Source organism: Oryza glaberrima, chromosome 2, assembly GCF_000147395.1.
Source record: "Oryza glaberrima chromosome 2, OglaRS2, whole genome shotgun sequence".
In the NCBI taxonomy this organism is placed as follows: domain Eukaryota; kingdom Viridiplantae; phylum Streptophyta; class Magnoliopsida; order Poales; family Poaceae; genus Oryza; species Oryza glaberrima.
The window spans coordinates 6,452,158-6,476,590 of record NC_068327.1 but is presented as its reverse complement, the minus strand read 5'-3'; the positions used below and the strand labels follow the sequence as shown (position 1 = coordinate 6,476,590).

Genomic DNA, 24,433 nt, shown 5'->3' with positions numbered 1-24,433 from the left:
GGGTGATGATGTGGTATACTTGTATGTTGAGTTTTAGCTTTTAATAATTACTTGTACTAGATAACACCCCACGTGTTGCGGCAAACTATTCATGTGTGTAGTGCAGCTAAAAAATTTCAATGTATAGACGTGATAAATACTATGTACCTATAAAAACACCTCACATATGAAAAATGAAATACTTATTGTAGTGGTGTTTTACTGCATACTATGCTAAGTGGTTAAATGGTGCATACTATGCTAAGTGGTTAAATGGTTAAAGAATGTTGAGTTTACTCATAATCAATGAAAAATGATAACTGTTGATATTTAATATCTATTGGATGGTTGTGATGGCTCATGAAAATGATCCGGTGGCTCTAGTTTTGTGGGTGATGTGGCTAAATGCATGTTTAGTTTTTGTTTTTGGTGCAAACTATATAGGATATATAGATATGATATATCATGCTTACATGTGATTTAAGATGCTTTATAATAATAATGACTAGTAGGCGATTATATAGTATACTTGCATGTTGAGCTTTAGCTTCTAATAATTTCTAGTGGGTACCAACTATATAAAATGTATATTTTATATATATAGAATTCCTCTTCCTCTCTCTATCCATTTTTCTTCCTTCTTGATCACTTCTCACTTGTGGTTTCACTTCTCACCTTTAGCCTTCCCTTTTTGAGTGCTCGCCAACCATTTTGTTCCTACGAGCTCCTCTTTCTCAACTTCTGTTAGTGCGCTCGCGCGCTATGTTGAGATTGGCAAAGGGAAGAGGTGCGCAATGAGGATTGTGGAAGGAAAGAAGGGAAGGGAGGACGACTGTCCTTTTATCGTAGTAGAGATATTTCGGTGAGTCCAATTTCGACTCTCATTGTTTGCCCTCTATGAAATCGCTACTAACAAATTTTGAATTATATAACTTAATTTTTGGAGTTAATTTTAGAATATGTTTTTATGTTGTTTCTTTTTAGCATTGTTTAAGTCGCTAAAAATACAGATATAAAAATTTGATCTATAAATTATTTTTCTTCATTAATAAGCCGTTTTGGATTATAATTAGCTCATGGCCAATCGATGGAGCTTTTGACCTCTTGGTCTTGATTCCTAAGGGTGGCAACGGAATGGGACCAAGGTGGGTTGGGTTGGAACACCCCCGCCCCTGCTATCCTCTGGTATCCCTACCCCCAAATACCCCCAACCCTGGAGGGATTACCGGAGCGAAATTAGTCCTTGCCCCCGGCCCCTTGTGGCCCCGCAACCCGACTAAGAGTCAGCTCGAGGGCAACCGACGAGGCAACGCATGGTGCGTCGACGAGGTGGCATGATGGAGGAGCGGCGACGCGGCATGACGATGAGGCGACCTAACGATGAGGGGCGCTCAACAAGGTGGCCAGAGAAGAGGAGGCGGATGGTGACGAGACGGCCAGTGATGAGGGGGTGGATGACGATGAGGAGTCTGGCAACGAGGGGGTGTGCAGTGAGGCGGTTGACGACGTGGGCGTATGACAAGGCAGGCGGCAACGAGATGACCAGTGATGAGGACGCCAACAACGAGGGGGCGCGGGCACGTAACAAGGCAGGTGGCGACGACGGGGCACACAACGAGGAGGCTAACAAGATGGGGAGGTGCAACCGACGGTTGGGGATGGTCGGATGGGGATTGGGAACTAGAGATAACGACAGTGGAATGATTGAGGAGGATCTAGGGATTGGGTGAGGGAGAGGGCTGTGTATTAAGGTTAGGTTTTATATATATTGGACCTATATTTTTTTGAGTGGACTACTTTTAAACATATAACTAATAGTCCAGGGTCTTGTCGAGTCACCCACGGGTAATTTACCATCCCCAGCCTAGTCCCCGGAAAATTATGAAGCTCCACCTCTGCTCATCCATGGGTGAGAATTCTCCTTCATCTCGGTCCCGGAGGGGAGGGTCCAAGTAAGGGCTTATTGGACTGCCAAACAAGGGTAAGCATTTTGCAAAATTCTTTTTTTTTTTGGGGACATTTTGCAAAATTCTTGGTAAAACGGACCTTTTGTTTCCATGCACCGGAATGCCTGCTGCCGCTGCGTGGACAGTGGACCCCACCCAGCAAAGAGTGCTGAAGCCTCTTCCCCCTCCCAAGAAACGCCCGAACATTCTCCATCTCTCTCACCACCTCACCACCCAACCCTTCCACACTTTTTTTTTGAGATGAAAGCGGCACTTTATTGATTACTGAGCATCAGACAGGAGCATCTCACGGATACAGTCCGGAGTCTCATTATGGTAAACATTACAGACAGAGGGCTCAGAACAACGAGCTAATGTGTGTGCCGCTACATTAGAACAACGACTAACATGGATAATGGAAACACTGATAAACTCAACACCAAGCTTCTTGATGTCCTCAACCAGGCAACCAATCTTGGAGCGATCCCGCCCAGGTGAGTTTAGCTTTTGAATAACAGAAAGACAGTCGCAAGCAACAATCACATTATGGAAGCCTTCTTCTTTGGCCAGCCACAGCGCATGCCGGATAGCACAAGCCTCCGCTGTCTCCGGATCGGTGATCCCCATGAAACGAGTGTTGGCCGCTAAAAGACAGTTGCCGTGTTGGTCTCTGATCACCACCCCGACTCCCATTTGGCGCTCAGCCTGGAACACCGCTGCATCAATATTGATTAGGAAAACGCCCGCCGGTGGTGGCACCCAGCTAGGCAATGAAATGCGTTCCGCCGGCCTAGAAACATTCCCAGGCCCGCAGTGTTGCATGATCATTTCCACATACGCCACTATCTTCTGGACCACCCTTCTCGGATGCAAAGTCTCCACATTATTTCTGGCATTGTTTCTTGCCTCCCAAATATGCCAGAAGGTGACAGCAAGCACTGTGTTCTGGATAGCTGAACCTCGGCAAAGGAAGTCAAAAATCCACTGTCTCACATTAGCAAGATCTCCTCTGCCCAGCTTGATGTTGTACACCTGCTTGATCTCTTTCCATACAGAATCAGAGAAAGGGCACATAAGAAACACGTGCTCAATGCGATCATCTCTGTTGCAAAAAGCACAACCATCCCTCGCCTCAATATGCCTCCTTCGGAGCTGAAAACCTGTCGGGAGGCAGTCATGGGCAGCACGCCATAGATTAATTTTCATCTTTCCAGGTGCACAGATCTTCCAAAGATTCTTCCAGTTTGTTTCATCGTCATGCATGATAGAGGGGAGGCCTCTTCCACTGCTGTTGTGGTCGATAAGAAAGGCTTCTGTCCGAGCCAAGTTGTAAGCCGACCTCACTGTAAACAGACCTCTCTTGTCATATGGCCAAGAAGCGAAATCATCCCCCCCCCATGTCGGCTTATTGGCACTTGCAGAATCTCATTGGCAGTTTCTTCATCAAAAGCATATTTCACCAAGTCGTGGTTCCATTCTTTCCCCCCTTCCTCCATGAGAAATTGCACTGTTGCATCCTCCGGAATATGCATAAGAGGACTTACCAGTCCAACCTGCACATTAGGAATCCAATTGTCTGACAGGATCTTGATTGATTTTCCATCTCCCACCCCCCATGCCACTCCTTTCTTGAGTAATTCCTTACCAAACAGAATGCTTCGCCAAGTGAAAGAAGCAGATCTTGGTTGGGGGGCGTCACAAAAAGAACAATTAGGAAAATACCTGCCTTTAAGTACCCTTGTGCAAAGGGAGTTTGGATCAGTGAGGAGGCGCCATCCTTGTTTGCTCAACATCGCTTGGTTGAAGATGACGAAATCCCTGAAACCCATCCCTCCCAATGACTTTGGAGAGGTCATGTCACACCCTGAAGTTCTTTCCCAAGCCTAAATTGAAGTTATAAATGGTCTCAAGAAAATACCAGTGTAAAGCAAGAGTAAACCTTAATAAATTAATGCAAATAATAATCAGAATTGGCATGTGGAATTTTTCATGAGTTCTACATGTCGAAATTCGCTAACAAGATTTTTAGTGGAATTTTCAGAGCTCTCGAAATAATTTTAACCAATTAAAATTGAGCACATGCAATTTTAAATCCCAGGGAAAATCTTTTCCTCCTTTTCTTTTTCTTTTCCCTCCTTTTCCTCTTCTTGGGCCGTCGGCCCAGTCCACCCCGCCGCCGTGCACGCCCTCCTCCTTGTGGGCCGGCCCAAGCCGCCTCCCCTCTCTCCCTGGGACGCCGACAGGTGGGCCCCACCTGTCGGGGTCGTCCCCTTCCTCCGGCCGCCCGCCCCCACGTCGCCACCACCGCCGAAACCGCCGCCGTGCCCACGTCCCGCCCCCTCCGGGCCACGTCGGCCGCCCCGGTCGTGCGCCGCGTCTCCCACACCCACTTCCCCCTCTCTCCCGCTCGCGCCCGCGCCCGAGATGGCCGGGATTCGAGTTTCAAATCCCGCCTCTCTCTCCTTCCCCACTCCCCACGTCGGCCGGCGAATCCCGCCCCTACCGGCCACGTCCGAGTTCCCCCTCTCCTATTTAAGCTCCACCGCCACCCCCTCTCTCTTTTTCCCCATCTCGCCGAACTCTCCCGACCTCTCCATCGCTCCCGCACCGTGCATCCACCCGCCGCCGCCTTTCCCGCCACTCCGGCCGCCTCTAGCCGCCGCTAGGCTCGCCGCCACACCGCGTCGTCGCCGCCGTTGGGTTTGAGTGGCCGAGATCCACCCCGTCCACCCCTCCTCCGTCGAGGTTCGCCGCCGGAGCGCCATTCCCACCGTGTGACGGTGAGAGCCGCCATGTCCGCCGCCTTCGACCGGCGTTCCCGCCTTCTATGGCCCCTCTCTCCCTCTCTAATCTTTTCCTTTTCGTTCTTTAGGTCGTCCCGGACCCCGTCCGCCGCTTGTCGACCTCCCTCCGTCGCTCCTCGTCGCCGGTCGTCGCCGCCCCCTCCGGTGAGGACTCCCTCCCCTTTCCTTTCCTTCCCCGTTTCCCCGTGCGCCGCCGCCACCTGCGCTCGCCGTCGCCTTCGGTCGTTGCCGCCGCCGGGGCGCTGTCCGCTGCCACCGCCCGCGTCGCCGCTTGCCGTCGCCGGTGGACGCGCGCGCGCCGCCGCCCTTGCCATGGCCGACCGGCCGGCTTTGTGCCGAGCCGAGCTAGCCCGCCGCCGCACCGTCCGATCGGCCCCGGGCCGATCCGGGCCGTCGACCCCGTGGACCGGCAGTGGACCACCCACGTGGTCCCGGTCCACGGTAGACCAGCCACCCCGTGCACCACTGACATGCGGGCCCCGCCTGTCGGCGCCACCCCTCCCCCCTTGATGACGTCAGCCCTGGGGCTTATTGCGCAATAAATGATTTAAGGACTTTTGTTATAGTAATAAACACAGTGAATCTTCTAAAATTCATAACTAATTCATCCGTGCTCCGTTTAAGCCCGTTCAAGTCTCAGTAAATCAAGAAAAATGTGTAGAATCCATTAAAAATGGTTTTGTTCTCTGTTTCAGTAGTCTTATAGCCTGTTTGTATTGTTTGCTTTGTATGTCGCTTAGATTCCGGTTCTCCCGACGCTCCGGTGTACTTCGAGATAGTCGCCGAGGTTCTTTCAGCAGCAGAGCAAGGCAAGTCATGCCTGTCACTTGATCATGTTGATCCTATATTGTAAATGTTCTAATGTTTTCTTTCAAATACTGCATCCCTTTGCAACAATACTATGGGATGTTTACCTATTGTTACAGCCATGCTATTTTGGTACCATGCTCCTTGTTATCTTGAGTTATAACATGAATAGACTTTGGATTAGGAATCGCTTAGCCATGCTTAGTTCAACTAGCACACATTGGGGAAAAATCCTATTAAAGTATAGACTGCAGGTTCTAATGGTAATGTTGGATTAGTACCACTGCTTTGGTGTTGATTAATTAAAATGAATCACATGGTGGGCTGTGGGTGCATGGTTTTGCTAGTCGCACCCATGGCAATTAAGGACCGGTTTGCGGGAAACCCTAGAAGAATTTATCGTGCTTACCACAAGCCAGCGTGGGCAACGGCTGGGCTTGTAGTGTAGCTTTCCTCTAGCTGACGCATCCAGGCAAGGGTGGGTGTGATGGAGCGGGGCGGGCCCTGCGACGGGCTCTGTCGCTTCCGGATTCACCTAGGCACGAGAGGGGACTGCCCGTCGCCCGCTGGGGACGGGGGTGAAACCTGAGGTGTGGTGTGCTTGGCTAGAGGGGGTTATGCGAAGGGTCCTGTCACGGCCTCTTTCTGGTATGTCGTGGTGGCATGTCGGCGCACGGTAACGTGTCGTGGGGCTGTGTCTTGTGGGTACAGTTGTACACCTCTGATCAGAGTAAAACTATTCGAATAGCCGTGCCCGCGGTTATGGGCGGTCAACCAGATTCACCGTGATTAGTTTCACCCTAGTTTAGTCTTATGAAATTGGATAGTTTAGGTGGATGGCTGGGCCTGTTGCAACGTGGGATAGTGTTGGACAGTGGATGATTAATATTGATTAATTATTACAACTGTTTACTTCTTTCAACTTCTGTTTATAAATGCTCGCTTTAGGCAAATGAACCACTCTAGCTCTCCTTTGATAAATCCCTGCATCATACCCCTATTCCGGTATGACTTGCTGAGTACAGTGGGTAGTACTCAGTCTTGCTCTATTTTCCCCAACCCCAGAGTATGAGTATGTGTCCGATGGTGGTTTCTCCGAGGAGTAGGCTTTGTCCGTGCCGTCGAGGATGCCTGTGGAGTGGTGTTCCCGCTGCAGATCAATTCAAGGCTTAGCTCCAGTTATCTTTTGTTTTTCCGCTGTATTTATGTAAGACTTTTATAATGTTTGTAAGACGTGGATCTGTATGTCAACTTTGTCGTTTGTGTACCCCGGCCGGTCCTGGACGGGGGTTTTAATGCACATTCTGCTTGGGAATTCTATTCGGGAATTTCTGGGCGTAACAGGTCAGCCACTCCCAAGATCTCCAATGCATCTTCTTCTTCCCCTCTTCAAAACCCCACCAGTGGTCAGCAATATAGGACTTCATCTTTTCACAAGTCATGATCGGGATACGGAAACAACTCATGACAAAGTTGGGTATCGCCTGTGCCACTGATTTCAGCATGGTTTCTTTACCCGCCCTTGAGAGAGGCATGTCTGTCCAACCATTGACTCTTTTCCAAATTCTGCCAGGGAGAAATTGGAAGGAGTTTGAAACTGCCCTGCTGATTTCAGTAGGCATTCCAAGGTAGGAATCTTGTAGGATTTCCGTTGACACTTGCAACTTTGCCTTTACTTCATTCCGGATGTTGCTTGGACATCTTTTTCCAAAGAAAATGGAGGATTTTTGCAGGTTAATTTTCTGTCCCGAGGCATCACAATAGGCTTGCAGTGTGGATTTGATAGCCTGGACACTTCTGTGATCACTTCTAGGAAAGAAAATGCTGTCATCTGCGAAGAACAAGTGGGAGATTGGAGGTCCTTGCCTGCCATTCCTAATCCCATGTAGAAATCCTTGTTGTTCCTTCTTCTGCAGCATGCAAGAGAGCCCCTCAGTACAGAGTAGGAAGAGGTAGGGGCTTATGGGATCGCCCTGCCTTATTCCCCTCGAGGGAACAACAGTGTCGGTGAGCTCACCATTAATCCGGATTGCATATCTTGTCGAGGTCACGCAGCGCATCACCGTATTGATCCAGTCCTGTTCAAAACCAAGTCTCATTAGGCAGCCATGGAGATAAGACCACTCAATCCTATCATAAGCCTTCATCATGTCGATCTTTAGAGCAAAGAAAGGCTTCTTGTTGCTTTGTTTCTTAATGGTGTTTAAACATTCATAGGCCACAAGGGAACTGTCAGTGATAAGTCTCCCCGGCACAAAGGCGCTTTGGAACTCGGAGACAATATCAGGAAGGAAGAGTTTGAGACGGTTTGCTAAGACCTTCGAAGCAATTTTGTAGAGCACATTGCACAAACTAATTGGGCGGAATTTGGAGAGATGTTCAGGGTTGTGTACCTTGGGAATTAGGACAATGACAGAATCACAAAAACCTTCTGGGATCTCCTCTCCCAAAAGGAAACCACGCACTGCATTGCAAATCTCCCCTTTGATCAGTCCCCAGTGGGTTTGATAAAAAAGGGCCGGGAAGCCATCCGGCCCCGGTGCTTTGGTTGGGCCCATTTGGAACAACGCATCTTTGATCTCATCATCAGAGTATGGTTTGCCCAGTTCCTCATTGACCAGCACATCAACCTTGATTGGGATTGCCTCTAACACCACATCAGTTGACACACAAGGTTCAGATGTGAAGAGATCCTCATAGAACTTTCCGGCCAATTTTTTTATACCCTCCTGATCAGTGCATCTAGTGCCGTCATCCTTTACCAGCACAGTGATCTTGTTGGTGCGCCGCCGTGCCGTGGCCCTAGCATGAAAGAAAGCAGTGTTACGGTCTCCTTCTCGGAGCCAGTCCACTCGTGACCTTTGTCGAGCCATGATTTCTTCTCTCTCAAAGAGCTCACACAACTGCCTTTCTACCATCCTTTCTTCTTGTATCACCCTCTCCTCCAAACCTGAAGACCGGAGTGTTTTTAGCTTCCTCTCCAATCTCTGTATTTCTTTGCGGATCGAGCCAAAAGACACTTTGCTCCAGTCACGAAGAGATGCAGCCATCTGTTGCATATTTCTCCAGGTGCCCTGCAGAGACTGTGAGCCATCACTGCCCCGTGCCCATGCTGATTCCACCACCTCCCTGTAATCCCCAGCTCTGAGCCAGGCAGCCTCAAAACGGAAACCTTGTTGCACAGGCGTCCTCCCTGTAATCCCCAACCCTTCCACACTCTTCACTCCTCTCCCTCCATATAAACTCCAAGCTCCCCCCCCCCCCCCCCCCCCCTCCATCTCTCCCAAGTCCCAAGCAAGAACGCGACGATCGCGCAAGCAACCACACACGACGAGAGAGAGAGAGATCATCACCATTATATCCACCAAGCAAAGTAGTTTTTGTTATCGATGGAGTTGTCGGTGGTCGACGGCGAGCCGTTGCTGGCGGCAGCGATGCAGCAGCTGCTGGACCTGGACCTCCCCGATGAGCTGGAGCGGCAGCTCAGCCCGCCGACGCGCGCCTACGTGCGCGACCGCCGCGCCATGGCCAACACCCCCATGGACGTCAAGGAGCTCCGGGCCTCCGGCGCGCTCGTGCTCGCCGTCGACATGCCCGGCGTCGCCCCCGCCGACGTCCGGGTCGAGGTCGAGGACGGCAACGTGCTCGCCATCAGCGGCGAGCGCAGGCGCCCCGCCGGCGACGGCGACGACGGCGGCGAGGGGGTGAAGTACCTGAGGATGGAGCGGCGGATGGGCAAGTTCATGAGGTTCCCGCTGCCGGAGAGCGCCGACCTCGACGGCGTCCGCGCCGAGTACAAGGACGGGGTGCTCACCGTCACCGTCGACAAGAAGCCACCACCGGAGCCCAAGAAGCCGCGCGTCGTCGAGGTCAAGGTCGCCGGCGCCAGCGAGCCCAAGGGCAAGGGCAAGTAGGCGAACCGTGCGTCGCTGCCATCATCATGATGGTCCTGGAATGTTTGTGTTCTTCTTTTGAGCTAGTTAGTGATCGTCTGATCAAGTAATCAGTGAATAAGTGTGTGGTGTTAGTTATCTGCTTATGTATTTTGTGTGGCTTGGTAGCCGTGAAATGGAATGAAATTTGCCCTTAAATGTCATTGCGTCTACAAAAACCAAAAAAAGAAAAAGAAAAATTCCTCGTCTAAGCATTTCAAAACAAAATTTTCCAGTTGAACACTCAGTTTCCTTAGCTTTCAAAGAAAGAAGATCGAAGAGATCCTAAAGGATCATCTTCTCGAGAGACCCCGGGTAGAGCAGAGCATCATCATCCTGGACAGTCTCGATGAGCCGAAAGCCATGAGCCCGTTACGTCTCTTAAAAACCTGCTTGCTCACTCCCAAACCACCATTGCTAGGCTTTACAGCATCGGCTGCTGCTGCTGCTTTCCTCACGAACAACGATATGAAGAAGCCCTCCAGGCCGTCCTCCGGGTCCGTCCGAAGCAGATGCTCAGCTGCACACAAGCGCAAAGCCAAAGCCATGAAGAACTAGAGGGTTTTTTTTTTTTTTTACTCGTCAATGGATTGTCATCCAGGACTGATCGTGGTTGAAATTTGAGGTATAGAACACCTACATCCTTCAAAGACGGGGAGACCACGGCGTCGCCATTGAGGGAATGGAGTAGCGAGCTCGAATCCGAGCGATGACGCCAATGGCAGGACGGAGCTCACGACGTCCTCGTTCTCAGCTTGGTGGATTGAGCAGGTGCTGTAGACCACTCTCTCCACAGAGGGGACTGGGCAAGAGGTGGAGGGAAGCTTCAGAATTGTGCAGATGCTGTCCATTGACATGTTAAGATTGGATACAGAAAAAGAGGAGGGACTTACATGACAGAGCATGTGAGAGCGCTTTCCTCTGGAAGGCGGAGAGTTTCCTTATCCTTGAACTCGTACTTGCATCATCCTGATTACCTGCGTATCAAGATTTCATTCAGTGCAAATGTTTCCCTCAAAAATTCCATGAATGCAAGGATAGGATGCATATCATCGTGGCAAACTCATACATTGCACACAGTAAATACTAAGCTCATCGCAAATCATGCAAAAAAGTTTTTAATTGGACAGGGTATGAATATACAAGTTATCAACCTGTAGTTACCTCTTGAGTGCGAAGGGAGCAAATGGTCAAGTCTCTCTGTAGAGATTCCGGAACCAGAGCAAGAGGGATCTAATAGAATAGCTCGGACCTGCAGCAATCATCATCTCATAGGAACACACAAAATTAGGGACAGCTGTGCTATGAGGCAAGCAAAAGGCTACAAGACGTCTAAAATATTTATCAATAACTCCTACAAACCTCCGCATATGATGGATCGTTGCTATCGATATCCAAAAAGTCACCATTGATTGTTTCAATATCTAATCAATTGGTCAAGGAAAATGAGTTTCAAAATATGTCATGAACTTTGTAAGACATAACAGACAATGTATAGTAAATAAGTACAAACAGACATAGAACTTGGGAAACAGAAGAACAAACTACATATCATCAAGACAATTTATGATCATATCGAGAAAACGTAGTAAAGTTAAGATGCAGGCAGGAGGTTATAGTATGTTTTCTACAAAGAAATTAACACCCCAATCTAAGGGAGGCGGAATGTTTTAATCATCAACTTAAGTAGCATATCTAGAAATTCCTTCAGAACAAGCTTATACTGAAGGTCCAAAAGGATCATTGGATATTTTAGTTACAGCAGAAACTATGCAAACTTGAAAAAATAAATTGATCTAGTTTAAACTAAAAGTATGGTGAGAAGGATGTGTTAACAGCAAAACAATGTGCAAAAATACACTATCAAGGTCATTAAATCCAGAAACTTAAAGAGAGGATACTGTTTGCTCCGGATCTTCGGATAGTATTTTGCAAAGTCTTGGTCCTCTCTTTATTAAGTTCACAAGCTGTAATACTCCCCTCTCCATTCATGAGTGCAGCAAGATGGACTGTTTTATTCCCTGGAGCCGCACATGCATCAATAACCTAAGTTTAATGTTCAAGTGGAAATTAATGATTTAACATGATGTAACTAAAAAGCAATACAATCAAAGTAATGTTGTTTGACTGGAAAAATTGTGATGCTACAATTTTTTTTCCAAATCCATGACAAAAACAAAAGATGAAAACAAAAAAAAAAGCATATAGACTTATTATTTGCAAAGTGAGAAATAGTATATAGATTTTAAGTAAACACATAGCTACTAGTATTATTTTGTATGCTCAATTCATACCAGCAATTTCAGCATTACCAAAAACTCATGCCATAGAATAATCAAAATCAATGGAGTATTTATTGCTACGCACTAACATAGGTAGTACTGTAATTCAGATGATATTAATATCTTATTTATGTAAAGTCATATCCATCATTTAATTAAGCAAGCATACAGGAAAGGCAGGGTAATAAACTAGTTTACTACTGCTCCTTAGCATCTATCAAGAACATATGCTGCCTTCCTTTTAGGGCTGTAGATCTTTGGCTGCAAATAGTTTCAAGATAATAATAAATATTAACGAAATTTTAGTCCAGCCAGATCGAATGCACTAACCTTCCAGCCTGGCTCAGGGCATAATGCAACTGCCACCATACAACTTGCTTTCCCCTGTGAAAGGAGTTAAAGATGAGGAAAAAGGCAATCGGTATTATTCATAGGTCATTCAAGAGTAAACGCTACAGAAATACAAGACTTCACCTGTAAAAATACTTCTCCTTCTGAGACCAAATGGTGGTTATGCAAATCAGTTCCAGGTGGGAGCACCAACAAGTCCGGAACCAATTCGTCTTTATCAACCTACTCAATACTGAATGAAATTAGTCGAGTCTCACAAGTAGTACAATTTGAAAATAAGGTTGCATTTACAGCAGTAGGTTCCGGAAGAATTGCTTAGACTGTTCCTTACAGCAACAGGCTTGCTAAACATGAAGATGGATGAAGTACCTTGTGTATTTTGTTCAGTTCTTCGATGACAGAATCTGTACTGGTCCTGAGTGTGTTAACACGAAGAAACCTGGGTTTTGGTTTGACTGAAGAAAGGGATAACAGTGAGTAGCTTGTATGAATACAATTCCTCTATTAGCATATGATTTAAGCTTAGTGAGGACCATATGTAATTAATATGTAGAAACCAAAGCATATGCACAAATTCAATTAATACACTTATTTTCAAACATTGTTATGATCCTAATTTTGAAAACCAAATCGGTTTTTCCGGGTGCAAATGCGACTGGTGCTATTAACTATTATCTGTGATGGTATTGCTAAAAATAAAACCAACAGGTTAAACAGAGCTGGCCATAATATGTCAATTGTCATAACAAATCAACTGTACATGGACAAAAGGAAATGAACTCATAAGCTACCTATTATACGAAACATTACATGAACAATGTATATTGAGTATTGACAAAATTGAACTGAGATGCTCTGCAAATGCAAGTGTAAGTTTGTAGCACATTCTAATTATACAGTGTAATTACATGCTTCATTACAGACTAGCACTTCTTTTAACTGCTACAAAAAATTTAAACATCGACTAATGCATTTGATTTTGGAAGGGCAGGCTAATTAGATGGCTGAGAGAAGCATTTAGAAGTAATCATATCATATAACAGGAATAATGAATGAAAAGCTTCAAAAGAACAGAGCGGAGAGAAGTACCTGTCCTTTTCTTGCTTACTAAGTCTTCAACACTACGAACCTTCCTTCTAATACACATTTTCTCAAGAGCAGCCATAATAGTATCCTTATGTAACATAATTAACTGTTCAACGGATCCAGAAGCTGCTGTCTCCTACAAGTATCAATATCATTTCATGTTATTGTTTATTTTAATAGGGACAGGAGAAATGAACTATCTTGTGAGCTTCAATGACATGCAGAACTGTTATGTAATCAAGTGCAATGCAAAAGTTTAACCATTTTGTGGCTACAAGATCTGAACTCCACAACTGAAAGGTTAAACAAACCAAATGCACAGACTGTGGAAGTAATATGTTGAATCTAAAGGGTTGAGTAACTGACAAACCTGACCAAAGAGAATGTCATAGGCAGTCACGAAAACTAATTCTTCCTGTTTCTGCAAGTTGAAAAAAAAAAAGTCAGTTGATGTTTTGCACCATGCAGGTATTCTATGTTGCAACTTAAGAGGCATGACTAAAGCTAACATGTGAACACCACACAGATAACAATACTGCACACAAAAGAAGGAATTCAATTCCATTATTCCATCACAACATACGAAGTGTCTAACTGACCTTCCATTTACTGGTTAGTACTCCAGTTGATGCTAAAACCTCCTTTAGAATTGGAAGATCTGATAAAGGAAATAGAGCAATATGAGGAGAGGAGTGAATACAGAAAAAGGACCAAACTGAGGTATTTTCTAAGTGTACAGTATAGCAGATTATTTTTTAAGTGTACAGTATACCAAACTGAGGTTTTACTCCCCAGCTCTCAATTACCATCCAAATCTAGGAAAAACAGTGTGTATGGGGTTATCTAACAGTTGGCATTTTTACCACCAAAGTTCTGTGAGTGATGCTAAAATGTTATTTGTGATGCTGATTACCAAGATGTATTATCCATATCAGAGCAACTCTGGAGGCTAGGTAGTGAAGTTGTCTTTAATGTTGCCAGAAAATAACCTCTTGCATTGTGCAGCATGGACAAACGAGAAGAAAACTGGCACAAACACCTGGCACTCATTCCCACACGACCATTTCATGCGACACATAGGATGGCAGTAATAGGATATCCAAATCCAAGTTGAGAGGACGCAGCAACACAGCTCGGCACTGGCATTCCATCGAACACCTTGCACGCAACAGCGAAACGAGGGGGGGCATCGATGCGAGTGAGGCTTACACTTGAGGGTCTGGCAGACGAGGGCGAAGGTGGCGCGCTTGTTGCGGACGGAGGGGGAGTACACGAGCGACTTGATGGAGCCCGCGGCGCGCCTGGACGCGTCCCCGCGGAGCACGCGGCGGAGCACCGCGGCCGCCTCGCGCCGCGCGAAGAACGCCGCCCGCTCCGCCGCGTCCCGGCTCGCCATCCGTCGCCCAGGCGGCTTGCCCGGAGGCGGCCGGGGCGCGGGAACGTGGCCGCGGTTCTTCGACGGCGGCGGCGGCGGCATGGTGGCCGTGGCGACTGGCGAGGCCGCGAGGGCGGGGGTGTTGCGCTGGGCTGGGCTTGGGAGCCTGAGAGAAGTGGGCACCCTTGTTTTTGTTTAGGCCCAGTTATTTCTACAACTACTATTTATTCTTATATGATTTTTTAAAAATATTATTTTAGAGAAAACCGGATATAGGAGAGGCCGGTGTTATATTAGAACCAGATTAGGGTAGTTACATCCCTTTCACCTCAGCTAATGGCATGTTTGGTAGAGCTCTAACTTTTAAATTTTACTTAAGGAGTTATGTCTGGAGTAGAGTTGTGGAGCTGTCTAAACCCAGCTCCACCTCTCTAGTTCATTTAAATTTTGCTTCAGGAGTTAGGTCTGGAGTAGAGTTGTGGAACTGCCTAAACCCAGCTCCATCTCTCTAGTTCATTTTGTAAGAGAGCTCCATCCAGCTCCGCTCCCATTTTAGGTGGAGCTGAAACTGTTTGGCTGAGGAGAGGTGGAGTTGGATAGGTGTGCCAAACATGCCCTAAATTTTTTTCATTAAATATACTATCACATAAGTAAAAGTAAAAGACCAACGGTTAGAAGGAAAATAAAAATGTGTTTTTCATGCAAGAAACCGGCTCTGCACAGGAAACGAAATTGCTAGAAAACTTCCGCAAGTTTTTTTTTTGTCCCCAGAACTTTCAAATTCGTAGCTATCGGATTGCCTCGGGATTTTTGCATGAAGGAAAAAAATTGCTAGAAAGAAATTTTCACACATGTCACGCATAAGATCTCGTTGTTAACCAATAAAATCATATTTGAATAAAAGTTTTATATAAGTTATTTCATAGTTACAGTGTAGTTACGATGCAGTTACATTGTAGATACAATGTAATTACACTTCAATTATACTATAGTTATATTTGAAAGTTTTTCACTTAGAAAACTTCCGACGGTTTTCTAGATACTCTCCACAAGAAAAAAGGAATGGAAGAGAAGATATGTGGATGAAAGAAGATTGAAGAGAGGTGATTGGATACGAATTTATTTTGAAGAAACCATCCATTGAGTATATAGTTTCTATCTATATAACATGACAACTATGAAAACTATCTGATGTTTTCTAGATTGAGATTACTCTAAGAATTATATCATGGTTGTTTTCTAAGCTTCCAAACAATTTTCTTTTTAATCTTTTTATATAGCTTATTATCATTCTGAAATAACTTTTCAAAACTTTGTAGTAGATAGTTTATTTGTTTCTCTCGAAAATTATCACAAAATCAGACAAATATATCATTTATTCAGTCTGATGGAGTTTATGGTGACATATTATGATTCGAGACTAATAATTGTAGTTTAGAATGGAGAAACTTTTACATGAATTTGAACATTTTATATATACTTCCTGGTTTTAGAAAACTAAGTAAAGTTCAACGAAGGACGTAGAAAAAGAGCATGAATATGTGAAAAAAAAATTCTAGGCATGGTTTTTATTTTTTTTAGAAAAAACCTGTACTGGATTGTTTTACATTTTAGTATTTTAAGAACTTATTTTATAAATAGACCTTAAAAAAACTTTTCTAAAATAGTTTGTCTAGAGATCTATTTATAAAATAATTTTTCTAATGAAAATCTAAAATATAAAAAATCCGCAAAACCCGTAGGTTCTACATAAAGGATGTAATTATACATAGTTTATGCTTGAAATTTTGCCAATGTTATAGATAAGGCATATCCAATAGTTTTGGGTTAGGCTCGGTGGGACCCACCATATATATATATATATATCAAATCTTATACGGAATCATGCCTCATATACAGAAGAAAAAATAGAGTTCTACTCGACACTAAAAGGACTACTCGGATCATATATATATATACATGTTTCCCTAGTCCTACTTATACAAGAGGGCACCCAAGGATATAAATACAAGCACCACTAGGAAGAGGGATATGCGAAGTCAAAATACAAGCCAATACAGATATAGACAAACCCAATGCAGGCGCCACAAAGGCCGACATGAGGGATCTAGAGCTACCTCCAATCTCGTCGAGTTCATATTCGAAGAAGAAAACTACACTAACCATCAACTATGTGTAAGAGGTCCATGCTGGCAAGCCGACAAAGACTATATTAGGTCATCGCAAATATTCTATTTGAGTGATACCAATTTATAAAGGCAACATCGGCTTCGCCCAATATGAGTAGTGCTATTAGCTGTCAGACAAGGGGTCCGAACATGTAGAAAAATCCCTACATACCGTCTTTTTTACCTCAATATCGCGTACACCCTAGTTCCAATGATCCCCATACTCTACAAATACCGTCCACGGATATAGTTCGACGACAGATTCCTACATAAGGATAGCACTCATTATGTCATAACCCTAACGAATTTTATGTGTAAATGTGAGTAGTTGTGTTATTGTTCTAAGCCAACCTTCTCAATATGCTTTGATGTGTTAGGATTGATAGAGGAGGCAATTGGAAGTGAGATATATATATTATGTGATATTAATGTGAGAATATATTCTACTTGAATAGCCTACATTCTATATGTATTATGAGTACCAATACTTAAATTGCCTACAATTTCTTTTCAAATTGTTAAATGGTGCATTTTTTCTGCAAATAAAAGTTCTACATAGAAGTTGTTTAAAAATTCAAATAAATCCATTTTCAAAATTATAATAGTTAATATTTAATTAATTATGCGCTAATAAGTTTTTTCGTTTCGTGTGCATTGAGAAATCTCCTACAACCGAAGAAAACAAACTAGCCTTTAGTCCTTCCTCACCCAAAAGAAACAGGGGTTGATCGGGAACGCTAGCTGCTGCAGTGATGCGGCTATGGCCGTTTTTAGCTGCTGTTGCCTGTAGCCGTTTTTCAAACAGCAGCAGCAAGCACTACCGAACATACCTACAGTATAATAGTTTTTACATGGAAAATCACAATTTTCTCTTACGAATCTTTTTTTTTCACAAATGTTAATTACTTCGATGGAAGTCAACCTTTTTTCCCAAGAAGACAAAGCCACCAGTTGAAAGCAACAAAGAATTTCACGTAAAGACAATAATAGAAAGATGTTAGGACCAATTATATGGGAAGAAATGGTGCATGCATGCCACTCTAAACAGCTACTTTAACCTGAGCATGTTATCGTATAAACAGCAGTTTATTTTGAATTATGTTTTTCCTATACAGTACAGCTGGAACTCTATCCATTATTCCACCTACCTCTAGTCCTACATCATCTATTCCTACGTCAAAAGCTTGCCTTTTGACTGGGAGAAGGTTGATGTCAGTGCTCATCACTGTTCGGAGGCTCATGGCTGTGCCTGCAATCTGCTGCATGGTTGTACTAGTCTTCTTTGGTAGTAGGTGAGAATATATTACACCATGCTATATTCTTGTCTTATCGAAAATGATCAACAGGAAGAATTCTTGCTACATTAAGGCCTTATTCGTTTTGAAGGATTCTCTAAGGAAATCTCAATTCCTTTGGAATAAGCACTATTCATGCATTCGGTTTATAGGATTCAAAGGAAAATTTTCCATAGGAACGCTATTCCAATCCTCTAAAAATCCTCCAAAATGTACTAATTCCATAGGAATGAAAACATCTACTCTATCCTCTTTTGTTTAGCTCGGTGGAGGAAAAATTCCTGTGTTCCAATCCTTTGTTTTGCACGTGCATTCCTACATTATTCTTACGTTTTGCCTATTCCTGTGATTTGGAAATCCTGTGAACCGAATAAGCCCTAAAAGGCCCTATTTGATTCAAAGGAAATTCATAGGAATTTTAAAGAATTTCATTCCTATAGGAATTTTTCCCACAAAACTCTTTGAATCAAAGGAATGAATCCTATGGAATCCTATGAAATTCCTATGAAATGCCTCTTTCCATACAAGTTTTGGAGGAATTTTAACCAGAGGTAGAACCTCATGGAAGAAATCCTTTGAGTCTTTATCTCTCCTTAAATTCCTGTGTTTTTCCTATAGTCCAATCAAACAGTCATTCCTATGTTTTTCCTGTGTTTTGCAATCCTCTGTTTTACACTTACATTCCTGTCAGAATCCTATGTTTTTCCTATTCCTCCGTTTTTTCATTCCTATGATTCAAAGGGGCCCTAAGTCTGTGTTTGAGGGAGAGGTGATTGAGAAGATTGGGAAAATACGCAAAACGAGGTGAGGCATAGCGCATGATTAATTGGGTATTAACTATTTTAAACTTTAAAACTGGATTAATATGATTTTTTAAAACAACTTTCATATAGAAAATTTTTGCAAAAAACACACTATTTAGTAGTTTGAGAAGCGTGCGCGCGAAAAATGAAACAAACAAACTCCAACAAACTCCCTTTGTTCTCCAAACGAACGCAGTCTAACTTTCCATAGTCTAAAATGAAACATAATAAAGTAGCTATAGAACCCCAAAATAGTGAAAATATACGGTCTTAGGTGCAAAGTTTTCATCACTACGAAGAAAACAATGTAGAAATATATGTTTTTAATTTTTAGAAATTTTAATATATTTTTTGCGAGGTTTTTAATATAATTTTGATAGCACATCATCTTCAGTTCTAAACATAAGAACTCACCGTTTTGTTTGATCTGGTTTAACCATGGCAACGATATTACATGTTTTAAAGCACAACGCTACGGGTAGAATTCAACTATGTCACCCGAGATAGCATTGCCAAAAGAATTTGTATTTCAGAATAGATTGATTAATATAAGTTTTTTTTTTGCTTAAAAACCAAACAAACATGTTAAAAAAGGGAAAAAAGAAATCCTTATAAAACCCCAAATCAAACTATAGCCATCTACTTTGACCAGCTGACTTGTGCTGTTCTGCTTTGCAGCAATAACATCACATAATTACACTTTGACCCTTCCATTACCACTAAACTCCAAACAACCCAGTGCCCTGGTCTTCCTGTACACTTTACTACCTGTAAAAAAAGAAAAAAAATAAAAAAAATCTGTCTCCGTATAAAATAAAATCAGAGGGAAAAAGAAATGGAGGCTTGAGCTCCACCTCCACCTCCTCCACCTCCAACCCCCGATCCCCCGCAAACCCTAGCCCTCTCCCCCACCCTCCTCGCCAGCGGCGAGCGGCGGCGGCGCGCGGCGGGACCCGGAGCCCCCAGTGGCGCCTCCTCCGTCCTCCCCTCCCTGAGGTGCGGGGGAGAGGATGCCGTCGTCGCACGGGGATCTGGACCGGCAGATCGCGCAGCTGCGGGAGTGCAAGCACCTGGCGGAGGGGGAGGTGAGGGCGCTGTGCGAGCAGGCGAAGGCCATCCTCATGGAGGAGTGGAACGTGCAGCCGGTGCGGTGCCCCGTCACGGTCTGCGGCGACATCCACGGCCAGTTCTACGACCTCATCGAGCTCTTCCGCATCGGCGGCGAGGCGCCCGACACCAACTACCTCTTCATGGGCGACTACGTCGGTCAGTTCATACCCCGCGTCCTCTTCCCCCCTGCGCGCGCGCGCTCGATTCGGTCGATCTGTGGTGGGGGGATTGGTGCTGGCTCTTTTTCTTTTCTTTCTTTTTTTAGATCCTGATGATGAGATGGAGTTGATATGGCTGGTGGTTATAGCGTGGCAAGAATCTTGGGGATAATGAGCTGGAGCTCGCGTTCTGAATTGTAGTTCTTTTTGTTCTTGTAGTTCGATTTGTCGATGCGAATATCCTGTGGTGGTTATGTGTTGGGGTTTGGCCGAGCTTGCGGAGAATCCTACTTGAGTTCTTGGCTTCTTGCCTTTTGGGTGCCATACTTAGTGGGCTTTATAAGCTATGTGGCTATCATCAAGAATTCTCATTAATTGGGGTATAAGGGGATGATGATTATGCGTGAAATGGAAATGTGCTTCCAGAGCAAGCAGGACTCTTTCGATGCGTTGATCTGCGCTTTTATGTGACAAGTGATTATCCTTATTTAGTAGGACAAAGGGGTGACGCATGATTTCCCTTGAAGTATATGCGCTGATATCGTATGTTTGTTTCGTGGAATGCTATAAACTATAAAGGCGATCCCATCATTTCTGTGCATATGGGGCGTGTGATTCTTTTCATGCTTGCGTTTATTTCTGTCTGTAATTTTGTTTCGCATCTCTATTGATTTTCGCTTTCCTAATGTTGATAACGTTTACCGTATGGCTGTTATTGCAGACCGTGGCTACTACTCAGTGGAGACTGTTTCGTTGTTGGTGGCTTTGAAAGTACGCTACAGAGATCGAATTACAATATTGAGAGGAAATCATGAGAGCAGACAAATCACTCAAGTGTGAGTTTATGTCCTAGATTTGGATTTTCCCCCCATATATTTTCTTCTTTTTTAGCTACTTGCACAATTATTATAGTTGTAACAACGAAAAAGTGGCAAACATTAAAGATGCACTCTTTTATTGCACATCAATATTCTAGGATATTATTTTTGTGAATTTTAGAAAACAACTTGCTTTTTGATCAGGACTCTAGTTATTAGTGCTTAACACCTCAAAACTAGAGAACCCAATCAGAATCTTAAACATGTTGGCTGATTTACTTTCCAAAAATAGCTAATACATAATGTTTGCCTCTTTGCTGACCTGTAACAATCTACCTTTTTAATGCTGTGAAACCATTTTGTCATTTTCATATATTTTCTCAGATTAGAACCTCAAGCTAGATCCCTCCTTCTGTATTCACCTTATTGGCACGAATTTGTGGTTTATTACAGCATAGGTTGCTTATATTTAATTGGATTGTAATTTTATTGCCACTATGCTTCATGGTTTTTGTTTCTAGCTATTTCTTTATGCAATTTTTTAAATGATAGGAATGCTAAAAAATATTCTTGTTTCAATATTTTCAACCCAATAGATAGTTCTTCAGTGGGTTAATGAAAACTACTGTTTTTCTACAGGTACGGATTCTACGATGAATGCTTGAGAAAGTATGGAAATGCAAATGTATGGAAATACTTTACAGACTTGTTTGATTATTTGCCTCTCACAGCTCTTATAGAAAACCAGGTTTGTTACTTGACTAATTGCGGTTTAACTGATATAGGCTTATCCAATATATGCCTGACATGTGAATCACCCATTTTATAGGTGTTCTGCCTTCACGGTGGTCTCTCTCCATCATTGGATACTTTAGATAACATCCGTGCTCTTGATCGTATACAAGAGGTATGAAGCAGTGCTAGCACTATCTTGATGAGCGAGTGTCTTTAGTCACCTTTCATCTGCAGTACCCCTAAATTTTGACTTCTGCATGTCTTGTGTGCCACTATTCTGGTGATAATGGCAGATTTTTGAAACTTTTGCAGCTATTTGGGCTATTTATGCTATTAATAAAACAATAAGCTATTTAGCTTTCAAATGACATTATGTTTATTTTTGTTTTACTTGGAGGATTAGAGCATTATCTAGCTGGTATATATATCATATAATTAATCAATTTAGGTGTAGTAATTACTATTTGCATTATCTAGTTGGTATATATCATATACTAGCAGCGAGTCCACACATTTCAAAAGATGCCAAATAATTATACTATAGGATAAAGAGTGGAATGCAGTAGTAAGTATGCTCAATTGCCCAAAAAAAAGGAGTATACAGCCACCGACAACCAAAACTTAACTACGCAAGTATGCGGAGATGCATCCATATGTTAGCTTAAAAAGGTCTTGATGGGGGTGGGTGTAGAATGCACCATCACCCCAGGCCCCAATTCCTTTTTAAGGAATGTCTAAATTGGGGATATACCATTCAACTATATTAGTTTTGACAGGAATATTTTTACTATGATATTTCCACTTCCTGCTGCTGCAAATTTGTAAATGTCTGAAGATGGATCTTGTTTTCTAGGTAGAGCACCACAGTTCACTTTAGTTAGAAGTTTGTGTTGTGGGTCATGATGTGGATGATTTTATATGATTGAACAAATACTTGTTGCTCTTGAATTTTTTTTCACAGTTAGATGATTATCTAGGAGGTTGTGCTTATGATGGTTACCGGTGATATTTGTTAGCTCTTGTGCCCATACTTCTGTTGCATTTGCAGAAGAAATTGCACTTTATTTCTCAAATGTTCTTTGTCAGCTAATGTTACAAATTTCACTAAATGCTTGCAGGTTCCTCATGAAGGACCCATGTGTGATCTTTTGTGGTCTGACCCAGATGACAGATGCGGGTGGGGAATTTCACCGAGAGGAGCAGGTTATACATTTGGGCAAGATATCGCTCAACAGTTTAACCATACAAATGGTCTATCTCTCATCTCAAGGGCACATCAACTTGTAATGGAAGGATTTAATTGGTGTCAGGTAGGCGTTCATAATTCAACATTACCTTTTATTATAAATTCTTCTCGTTTATTGAACAACTGTAGAACATTCCCTAAAAATACCTTCTGAAAAATCTTAAAATACCCATCCTGGGGAAATGCTGGAATACCTATGATGAGATCGCAAGTACATTTCTTAACTACTCCGTATTTTAATGTATGACGCCGTTGACTTTTTAACCAACGTTTGACCACTCGTCTTATTCAAAATTTTTATGCAAATATAAAAATACTTATGTCATGCTTAAAGCACATTTGATGATAAATCAAGTCACAAAAAATAAATTATAATTACATAAATTTTTTAATAGACGAAAGATCAAATGTTTGTCAAAAAGTCAACGGCGTCATACATTAAAATACGGAGGTAGTATATATTTGTTAGGTGCATGGAATCTTGGAGAATATCTAAGTTATTAATTTAACAATTTTAAGAGCTCAATACAATTTTGTGCACTTCAATGTGTTTGATTGTAAACCGATGAATCCACTAGCTGGCTCTTGTGAATTTTTGGAGGAGCTAATCCACAAACTGCTAACTGCTAAGGCATATATCAAATAATTGTGAATTAGAGTCTGAACGCAGATGTTGAATGAACATCTGCCGATGTTGCTCTTCGTGTGACTGTGTGGTGTCAGTCAGTTAAATTGGTGCCACTGAAGAGGTTTATAGCAAAAATAGTGTTATATGCATGAGCCGAGAAGACGTTTCAGCTGTATTCATGACAGTACTTTTTTGTATGTTCCCGCATCTTGCAAGGGACCAATGATATACTATAATTTGCCTGCCTTGGATGCAATATTCAGATATTCTATCTTGTGATTTTGTCATCCAGGACAAGAATGTTGTGACGGTCTTCAGTGCACCAAACTACTGTTATCGCTGTGGTAACATGGCTGCAATTCTTGAGATTGGCGAAAACATGGATCAGAACTTCCTCCAATTTGATCCAGCTCCTCGGCAAATTGAACCAGACACAACACGCAAGACTCCCGACTACTTTTTGTAATTTGTGGTGTTGACAATTTTAACTCACCTGTGTTGATGCTCCTCTCCTCCGCGGTGTCGGGGTCTGTAGATCTTCTGTCCTTAGATACGGGTTGCACGAGCCCGGCTGTATGTCTCTCAATTCTTTTGTTTGGAGATTTTGTTGCTGCTTCTCAACCTTTATACAAGACGTTAAAAGTTACATGCACTGGATTTTTTTCTCCTGATGTACTTCCATTTTGTATTATTGGTAGACAGTGAAGGGAAGCTGCATTAGGATCGCCCCTATTAATATTTTTTTCGGTCTTCACAGGGATGCAATGCCTGATGTGCTCACAGCATGACCGAATAAATTATCTCCAGATGGGAAGATAGTTCTCGTCTTCGGGCTTTCAGCAATGATCCCCCATCAGATTTGCTTTGTTTGTAATTTGGGTCAGCGTGTTGTAATGAGTTGTATGTTTCA

The 24,433-nt window shown here is 43.3% G+C and overlaps 4 protein-coding genes across 4 annotated transcripts; 2 read left to right on the top strand and 2 right to left on the bottom strand.

The window, feature by feature from the left end:
- Positions 1-2,207: 2,207 nt before the first annotated feature.
- Positions 2,208-3,754, bottom strand: LOC127761763 (uncharacterized). Its single transcript, XM_052286091.1, has 3 exons — positions 3,662-3,754; positions 3,281-3,478; positions 2,208-3,149 (listed from the first exon to the last, which is right to left on the bottom strand). The coding sequence occupies exons 1-3, from the start codon at positions 3,752-3,754 to the stop codon at positions 2,208-2,210; spliced, it is 1,233 nt and encodes a 410-aa protein (XP_052142051.1).
- Positions 3,755-8,203: 4,449 nt separating this feature from the next.
- On the top strand, positions 8,204-9,543 carry LOC127761108 (19.0 kDa class II heat shock protein). Its single transcript, XM_052285333.1, has one exon. It carries the CDS (start codon positions 8,926-8,928, stop codon positions 9,448-9,450), a length of 525 nt encoding a protein of 174 aa, XP_052141293.1. The 5' UTR covers positions 8,204-8,925; the 3' UTR covers positions 9,451-9,543.
- A 44-nt stretch (positions 9,544-9,587) lies between these two features.
- On the bottom strand, positions 9,588-14,718 carry LOC127761107 (25S rRNA (cytosine-C(5))-methyltransferase NSUN5). Its single transcript, XM_052285332.1, has 13 exons — positions 14,397-14,718; positions 13,787-13,845; positions 13,558-13,608; positions 13,191-13,323; positions 12,471-12,556; positions 12,225-12,323; positions 12,081-12,134; positions 11,370-11,514; positions 10,831-10,892; positions 10,633-10,720; positions 10,362-10,445; positions 10,109-10,270; positions 9,588-9,988 (listed from the first exon to the last, which is right to left on the bottom strand). The coding sequence occupies exons 1-13, from the start codon at positions 14,662-14,664 to the stop codon at positions 9,762-9,764; spliced, it is 1,518 nt and encodes a 505-aa protein (XP_052141292.1). The 5' UTR covers positions 14,665-14,718; the 3' UTR covers positions 9,588-9,761.
- A 4,941-nt stretch (positions 14,719-19,659) lies between these two features.
- On the top strand, positions 19,660-24,175 carry LOC127762282 (serine/threonine-protein phosphatase PP2A-3 catalytic subunit). Its single transcript, XM_052286724.1, has 6 exons — positions 19,660-20,094; positions 20,818-20,932; positions 21,554-21,662; positions 21,744-21,821; positions 22,768-22,959; positions 23,816-24,175. Exons 1-6 carry the CDS (start codon positions 19,839-19,841, stop codon positions 23,987-23,989), a joined length of 924 nt encoding a protein of 307 aa, XP_052142684.1. The 5' UTR covers positions 19,660-19,838; the 3' UTR covers positions 23,990-24,175.
- The last annotated feature ends 258 nt before the right edge of the window (positions 24,176-24,433 follow it).